Source organism: Anneissia japonica, unplaced genomic scaffold (assembly GCF_011630105.1).
Source record: "Anneissia japonica isolate Jap-2015-1 unplaced genomic scaffold, ASM1163010v1 scaffold287714_len2871179_cov188, whole genome shotgun sequence".
In the NCBI taxonomy this organism is placed as follows: domain Eukaryota; kingdom Metazoa; phylum Echinodermata; class Crinoidea; order Comatulida; family Comatulidae; genus Anneissia; species Anneissia japonica.
Window position 1 is genome coordinate 12591 of NW_022755542.1, and position 8900 is coordinate 21490.

Sequence of the window (8900 nt, forward strand, 5' to 3'; positions counted from 1 at the left end):
ATACATATGTTATCAATTTACATGGTAGGGAGGGAGGATTTTTTTTCCCTTGCATTGTCGAACATGAAAAAAGAGTGTCGCAAGAAAAAACAGCAAGAAAAAAAAATGATATGAAGAAGAATGAAATAGCAACAGAGATCAAAACTGCATACACCTTATAGAAGGAAGAGAGCATCAGATATCCAGGTTTTTAAAATATTTAATGGTTTTGATATGTTGGAAGTTTTTTTGTTTTTGTTTTTTTGAATTGTTATCAACTGTAGTCACTAGGAGACATTCACTGAAATTAAAGAAATCGAAAGTTAAAACTAGGTGGGGAGAACAAAGTTTTAGTGCGAGAGTAATTAACGATTGGAATAATTTGTCAGTTGAAGCTATGGGTTCACAGTCAATCAATCAATTCAAATCAAGGCTCGAAGAACACTGGCTAAATCACCACCAGAAGTTAAAACCGTATGTACGAGACTTAGACAGAGGGGCGAATAAGCATTAATACTTTAGCTTCAAGATCAAGGTAAATCGAGGTAAAATAAATTAGCACATTTTCAGCATCTGCAATGATCAATAATTTGCTTAAAATACAATAACATCAATAATTTGCTTAAAATACAAAAATTATAATAATTATTTATTTTATTAATTTATTTCTAATAAATAAAAGTATGTCATATCTGAATTTTATCTATGATAGGCCTAGCTAGTATCCATATTTTTTGCACAACACAAAAGATAACCAACAACATATGTTCCTTTGTAGTTTGCCTTTATTCATCATGAATGTTTTGCTAGTATTTAGAGTGTGCCCTCAGGAGTGACCACTCCGTAATGAAAACATAGAAAAAAATTTATAGCCACAGCTGCATCATATGGAAATTCCCTACTCCTGGTAAACATCTCCTCAGATTTTGGAATAAAAAAATTACATTACTATAAGGGCTAGGCTGTGGTAGTATAGACCCTCCATCTGTAAAATCCCTCTTTGCCCCCCCCCCTCTATTTCAAATTCCTGGATCCACCACTGGTACCATTTAGTATGACATGTCTTGGCCTGCACCAGACTTTTGAATGATTATATTAGAGTGTAATGGATGGTTTAGATCATTCATAATTTTATTCAGCATTTTCAAGGCACTGAAGTACATAATGAAATGTAGAGCATATGATATTGAAAATTTGAGAAATTAACTGCCGTGAATCTGCCAGTGGGCAGAAATCGGGTGAACTCTTTGTTGTCAACGGCTAACCATGCTTTAGTTTAGGAGTAGGTTTTAGTTTAAATCAACTTTTTTTCAAAATGTAGAACTCATAGAGGCTTTTTTCCATGATGCACCATACAAATCCAACTATTTAAGTTATATGATGAATGCTATATACACATTGGTGGATCTGAGAGGGTCAGGGATTCCTGATCCCCCTTGAAAAAAAAGAAGATTTTGAAGAACTTAAAAGTCATTTCCCAGCCTAAAAAGGTTCCTGGGCTATCATGCAATTTTTAACGTATGCTACCGGTACGCCAAAAAAAAAAAAGTAAATTTGTCAACAAAGCATAATATAATAATACAAATTAACGTGCATTATCTCCCATGCGCAGTACACTCTTCGGAAAAGAGTAAGGGATTGTCTCCCGGAGTACTGCCCAATCACCACCAGAAGGACCCCACTGGAAATAAGTCTTTTTCTATTATTAATAATAATAAAAAAATGCACTAATTTCAAATAAATGATCAAAAGCGCAGAGAGTACAACTAGAGAAAGATTTAAAAATTGAAAATGCGAAGTGGGGATGGTCTAAAAAGAGTTAAAGAGATGGGATTTCAGTTTTAACTTAAATACGTTAATAGAGGGAGACAGTTTGATAGACAGTGGACTTACGTGGGCTATCCTTGGTGTTTACACCGAATAAATCCAATCCAATCCAATCCAGAATACTGTTACTGTCAATCAAACTGAACAACTGACCAATCAGAAGAGAATCAGTGTGTATCCCATAAACTCGTGTGTTGTCCCACAAATGCATGTGTGTGCGTATACTGGTACTATAGAAATAAAAAAACATGAGTTCCTCAGCCAATGTATTTGATTACGCAGTGTGCATTTTACTTACTACATCATGAGGAGCTAAAGGTTTGTATCTATAAATATGGTGTTTAGGTATTTCCAAATAATAAGATTTGATTTGTATGTTAAATTGTTTTTATTTAGGCTAAGAGAATAATATATGCTACAGGAATTTACTAATTAGTGAATATCAATTACCTACATTTGACACCAATCCTTGGTGGATATATTTAGACTACAGTATTGAATAAGCCTCTAGACTTCATTAATAATAACAGAACAAAGATTCTATGTATGAGTGACTAATGAATAGATGGATGGATGGATTAGTAAGCTATAATTAGGCCTAAGTTGTCCTGGATATTAAGTAATTCCCTGATAAAAGATCATGAGAAATTTGTTGGCGTTTCATTTTGACTATAATGGTGATGTGATGATGATGAATTTTACTATATAAAAGTGTCATTTCTCAACATCTCGAGAGGTACTATTTCCTCAAATAACTATTTCCTCAGCTCCAACCATGGTGGGGCTGAGGTGGGTGTCGACTCACAAAATGCCCTCCCCTCCACCTATCAAAACAGATCTGTGCCCTTCCCTGGGTATGACATTAAACTCCATCGAGTCGGCTCCTGATGTATGTCTCAGTGACTGCTGTTTGTTTTTAGGATGTGATCTGGTTTTTCATGTCCATTTTTTTTTCGTGATTATGACTATTCTGGATAAAGAATGTTTTGAGCAAAGCTGGGTTCAAGGCCCCCACCCCTTCATTTTTTAAGGAAAAAAAGAAAAATATATTCAAATTGAAGTGCGAGAGTGTAATTTCCGGCCGTCTAGAGATGCCCTAATCATAAATTTTCTTACCTCAGCCCCAACCATGGTGAGGCTGAGGAGAGTGGTTCCTCAGTCTTTGAATGTCCCTCCCAGCTGGTTTACCTCTCTTTCAAATTCCTGGATCTGCCACTGTTGATTTATTATATAATTATTTTTGCGCTTATTTATAATGCGTCTATTGCAATTTTCACTTTATCCTTTCAAACAGTCCTAAGATCGTTCAGAGTGCGCTACTTCACAGGGGGATTCGCGCCCCTCCCTTTTGACCCCGCCGGGGTCCTACGTAATTCGCATAACGGCTCCCCCCCTTTCAAAATCCTGGCTACGTCCCTGTAGTATATACATACAGTATAATTATGCTTATACCTCTGTATATGTTTTCTGTCGATGCCAAGAATAAAAATGTTGATTAATTTGTTTCAAATGCTTCTAGATTTTTGAATCAGCTCATTTACAGTTGCTTTTAATCCACTCTTTATATCAAACTTTGCTATTATTCATTTAAAAGCAGAATTGATTTTGAATTTTTATTCGTAATGGTTACGAATTTATACAGTAGTATTTTTCATTTGGGAAACAATTGTTTCTCCGTCCTCCACTGGTAATTTTTTTATAGGCCCTATCGCTGTGTTCACGGACATACAGAGATTAACATGATAAAATGCTTTCAAATTGGTCTACACTAGGACGTAAGAAAGCAAATTTTTCTGGGGCCTTCGGCCCCTGGAACTCGACCGGGGGCCCTTGGCAGCCCCCTGGCCCCAGCCTACTTGCTCGCTGCGTTCGCAAAACGCACCCCCCCCCATTCGAAAAGCTGAATACGGGCCTGCAGTACTGTATATGTAACTACTAAGACAATAGCGAGAGCAGGAGCTCAGTCGGCTAAACTGATTGCCATGTGCACGTACAGTGGTCCAAATTATTAAGAGTAAATTATAATTGAAACAGCATATTGTATGTACAATAATTCCAACATTTACATTTGTAGAAGATGATGTGTATGAATCCCCTCTAGGAGCCCACCTATGGCATCAGTAGGGAGAACAATAACTGTAAATGGATTAATGTGAGTTTTACATAAAAATGTTTTGATTCTCAAAATATAATACATGCCTTTTGCTAAAGTGACACAAGGAAATCGAAAGGTCCACTGATTAATCTCAGATAAGATAGTATAATACATACTCCAAGTATCGAAATGCACGCCATCGTGTCAGGATTCACTATTTCGACATTAATTATTTCATCATCAGGAATGAAATATTATCCATATTTGCAAGCTTATATGCACAAGTACTAAAAGTGTTTGACCAATCAACACACAAGGAAATTGTGATGTTTTTATTTCTACTCCTTTCCAGTGTGTAAAGGAAAGAAAACAGAGAACAAACACAAAATTATTATAAATATGTTAAGATATTAAACTACAGCATTGAAATTACATTGTAAGTCACACCATAGTCTACAATAAAGGGCAAACAACCATTTTTAAAGCCTGATTGAAGATAGCAGAATATTCTCAACCAATAAACTACAATACATAAGAAAATGATATAGATTAAAATAGGTCCTTTATACCACTTTCTATTGTCTGCAACTCATGTATATAAAATGTTGGAATGCACATTCTACTACCTTTGAATAACAAAAATTGTACTACCCTTGAATTGTATGAAAAACACAAAAAGGTGTGTTTCATACAATAAACTACAGCCTGCTAAAGTAAAGTTCCATTTTTAGAGTTGTCACTATCTAGATTAGACTTGCAGTAAATACAGTAAACTTATTTTAAATTTTGTTGAGAATTACTTAACTGGTTTACCGTACTTCTAAATTATTATATTCAGGAAAGCTAATGGTAAGTGTTAACATTAAAAGAAGGAAATATCTGATATAAAATTCTGCAATCCATCCATTTGCAGGTCTATATTACAGTACAGTATATGTAACTACTAAACAATGTATAAGAGAGCAGCTAGCTCAGTCAGCTAAACTGATTGCCATGTGCACTTAACAGTGGTCCAAATTATTAACAGGAAATTATGGTTGAAACAGCATATTATATGTGTACAATAATTCCAACATTTACATTTGTAGAAGATGATGTGTATGAATCCCCTCTAAAAGCCCAGCTATGGCATCTGCAGGGAGAATAATCACTGTAAATGGATTAGACTATATAAATAACTACAATAATTGCTTTATAAAATCAGTCACTTTGTCTTATGTACATACTTAACCACGTATTGGTAGACATTCGTATTAAAAAAAATAAAAATGTAAAGTAAAAATGGATGAATTATTTCAGCATTGCCTTGTCTTTTCTGTTTTGGGTTCAGGGTACATGCAATTTATCTGTGTTTCTCGTCCAGGGAGTGTAAGGGGATTGTTCATAATTATCAATATTTTCACAAGGTATAAAGAGTACACTAGGTGGGAGGGGGTATATGTAGACAAATATGTACACTTTAACATATGCATGAAAATGCTGAATTCACAATAACGTGCAATATTTAAAATATTATTTTTTTGATTGACTATAACGCAATCATGGATGACTTTTAGTTGACTTCACAATAAATGGAGAAAATGGTTGTGGAAAATCAACATAGTTTATATACACTTTCAGAGGGAACGGAGAGGGTACCAAAAAAGAGTACTGTTTGTAAACTTGTGAAAATGTTGATAATTGTGAATGACCCCTAAATGGCTACCTGATAGAATGCAATTTTTTTACAATCACAGTATTATGGCAGATGGTAGAATGATGATAGTTCTGTTCCGTTAATTGCACAGTATGTTTCAATTCACATTTCTCTATAGGCTTCTACTGTTACAGTTATTTTAAACTATTTATTCCCTGCTATGAACATGCTAATGAAACAGATTCTTCAAAGCCTTCAATAGCATGATGACAAAAAGTGCTAAGATTTATAACAGTGCCTAATAACAACAGTGCTACAAACACTAGATCAACTAAGAAAGTCATTTCTTCCAAAATTCATAATTTTATCAAATAACAAATTAAGTTTAATTAATAACAAATAAAGACTGCTACCATCACTCATTATACCCACAGTCAATTCCGGAATGAAACTGCTTATTGAGCATTAAAGTGAGGATATTCGCATGTCACCAAATATAAAATCAATTAAAGCTGCCTTGGACTCCATTAATATACATAAATTAATGACCAAAGCTCACTACAATATTTAGTTGTTACACACACCTCAACCTGACCGACGTACGTGACAACCAGCATTTTGGTGTTTGTACGTGAAGATACAAATAAAGACACATATAACCAATTCTCTAGATAAACACCTTTCGAATATTCAACTGATTTAAGTTAGGTTCTAAATAATTAAATTATTTTTATTTTAAAATAATGTTTTATCAGAATTTTTGAGCATTTCTATATTTTTGTGTTTTAACCATTTTAAATTTATTTTTATTTTAGAAGTTATACACAATCAAATTTCATAAAAAAAAGCGTCACATAAAATTTGATGGAACGTAGAGTTAAACACGTTCAACTTTGTTTGATAAAATTGATGATATGTGACATGACATCATCATACCCATATATGGGCACACCACATTTTTTTGTCACATAAAATTTGATAGTGTAGACAAAGCTTAAAGAGATACAAGGAACTGGCAATGTTTTTATTTTTACTGCTTTCTCTGTGTGTACAGTATTGGAAGGAAAACAGAGCATGATACACAACAGGATTAAATATTTTAAGACACATTAAACTACAGCATTGTGAAATTTGTATTAAAATAGCATTGTCAGTGACCCCTTCAAGTTCACAAGAAAGGGCAAACAACCATGTTTATGCCTAATTTAAGATAACAGAATATTCTCAACTGATAAACTGCATAAGGAAACTAAAAAGTATAGAATAAAATAACCACAAAAATAGGTCCTTTATACCCCTTTCTGTTGTCTGAAACTCATGCATAGAAAGGTTGAATGCTCATACAGTACTACCTTTAAATAACAAAGGTGTGTTTCATAATACCATAGTGATAATATAATAAACTAGAAATTGCAAATTGCAAGTGAAGTGCTGCGAAGTACAACTGCATATAAATGTTCTTCGAACAAAATTATTTATGCGAGTCAAGTGAAAATAATGAATAATAAAAATATAACAAATAATATGAGACACGACCCATTGTCTATATTAGAACACTTCTCATTGGGTAACAAAGTCGTAATTTTTCATTTTTGTCAAAAAGTGTCTATAGTGGTGAATTATGGTTTAGGTTTTTTTTAATAAAGTTTCAAAAATTTCTATGTATGTGGAAAATGTACTTGATTACCAAAGGTTACACTTTTTATTTTGAAGACTGCATGGTCTAGGAAGTGTACATTTTTTTATGGGGCAAGTTTCCAAGGGCGGGTTTTCTAGTGGCGAGTTGACTGCCAAAGAGTGTTGCCAAAGTGCGAACCAGCATGTTATTTGATCACAAGTGCAAGACATCACAAGTGTTAGCCGCGAGCCATGACGTCACGACAATAGAAACGAGACGTTAACGAGTTGTGCGAGGTATCGGCTGAGATTTGAGGAGTACAATTCAAAAAACAACTGTAGGTCTAATAATGAATTATTGTGGTGTTAAATAGCAATGTTAGCTATCAAGGAGCGACGTTGTTTTTCATTGGGACTTTCGTCCCTTCAAGGCTAGGCCTATACCATCCTAGCTAGTCTAGGCCTAGGCTAGCGCGACATGCGGACGTTGGTTAGTCTACAAACGTCGCCTAAATTAATTGATTTTACCCGAAAGAAGGAAACTCCGCTTTTCAGTCGTCTTAGGCCCTTATTTTATGACAAACAATGACCTTTCAGAGGTCAAATTGCTGTCAAGAATATGAATTGGCTGCTTCGCAGAAAATACATCCTGCTATTAAAATGAAGTTGCATTTTGTCATTATGTAGATTAAACTTGCAGTAAATAAACTGTTACATTTTCTTGAGAATTACTTAACTGGTTTACCGTACTTATTATCATATCATAAATTATTATCATATTCAGGAAATTTGTAAGTGTTAAAATTAAATGAAGGAAGTATTTGATAAAAAAAAATCTGGAATACATTGATCTGCAGGTCTATATTACAGTATATGTAACTACAATATTATTATTCTAAAGACAATGTATAAAAAAGAAGATGAATGTGCCATCAATTCCTGAACAATTTCTTCATGGAAATAATAACTTGGCCTTGTAGGCAAAAAAAGTTCTCTATTGGCACCACAATTGCTGGGTACCTCATTGGATTCCTTGTGGTTGTCATGTCTTGTTATCATGTCCATTAAACAGTGGTCCGAAGTTGGCCTATTAAGAGTAAATTACGATGGAAACAGCATAATGTACGTACAAAAATTCCACATTTGTAAAAGATGACGTGTAAGAATCCCCCTCTAAAAGCCCCGACTATGGCATCTGCAGGGAGAATAATCACTGTAAATGGATTGGTCTATAATGTCCAAAATAACTACAATAATTGGTTTATTATAAAGTCAGTCATAATTGTCTTATAATTAACCTAACTAAATAGGTAGGCCTTACGTCTTGGTAGACATTTGTAAAAAAAAAAAAAGTGTAGAGTAAAAATTATTATGAATTATTTCAACGTTGCCCGGTCTTTTCTGTTGGGGATTCAGGTTTATACATGCAATATATTTGTGTTTCTCATCCAGGGAGTTTAAATGATTACCTGATAAGAAGCAAATGTTCTACAATTTACAGTATTATGGCAGATGGTAGTCAGCTGATGATGATAGTTTTGTTCCATTAATTGCAATGTATTAAATTCACATTCCTATGCAGGCTTCTACTGACACAGAGATTCATAGAAATTGAACAGTCAACGACAAAGTAAAGAGGCTGTATAGTATACAACAACAATGGCAGCATCCTCAGACTTTAAAGGTAGAACTGTTTTGTTTTATTTTTCTCACAAATGAAGCATACTAAAATGACATTTTCGCTGC

At 34.1% G+C, this 8900-nt stretch overlaps 1 protein-coding gene across 1 annotated transcript in view; it reads left to right on the forward strand.

Annotated features, from left to right (window-relative positions):
• Positions 1-8715: 8715 nt before the first annotated feature.
• LOC117123556 overlaps positions 8716-8900 on the forward strand; it is a 1697-nt gene continuing 1512 nt past the window's right edge. The window contains exon 1 of the mRNA XM_033269530.1: positions 8716-8838. Coding sequence (XP_033125421.1) covers positions 8814-8838 — 25 coding nt within the window. The 5' untranslated portion in view covers positions 8716-8813. The remainder of the gene's footprint in view (positions 8839-8900) is intronic.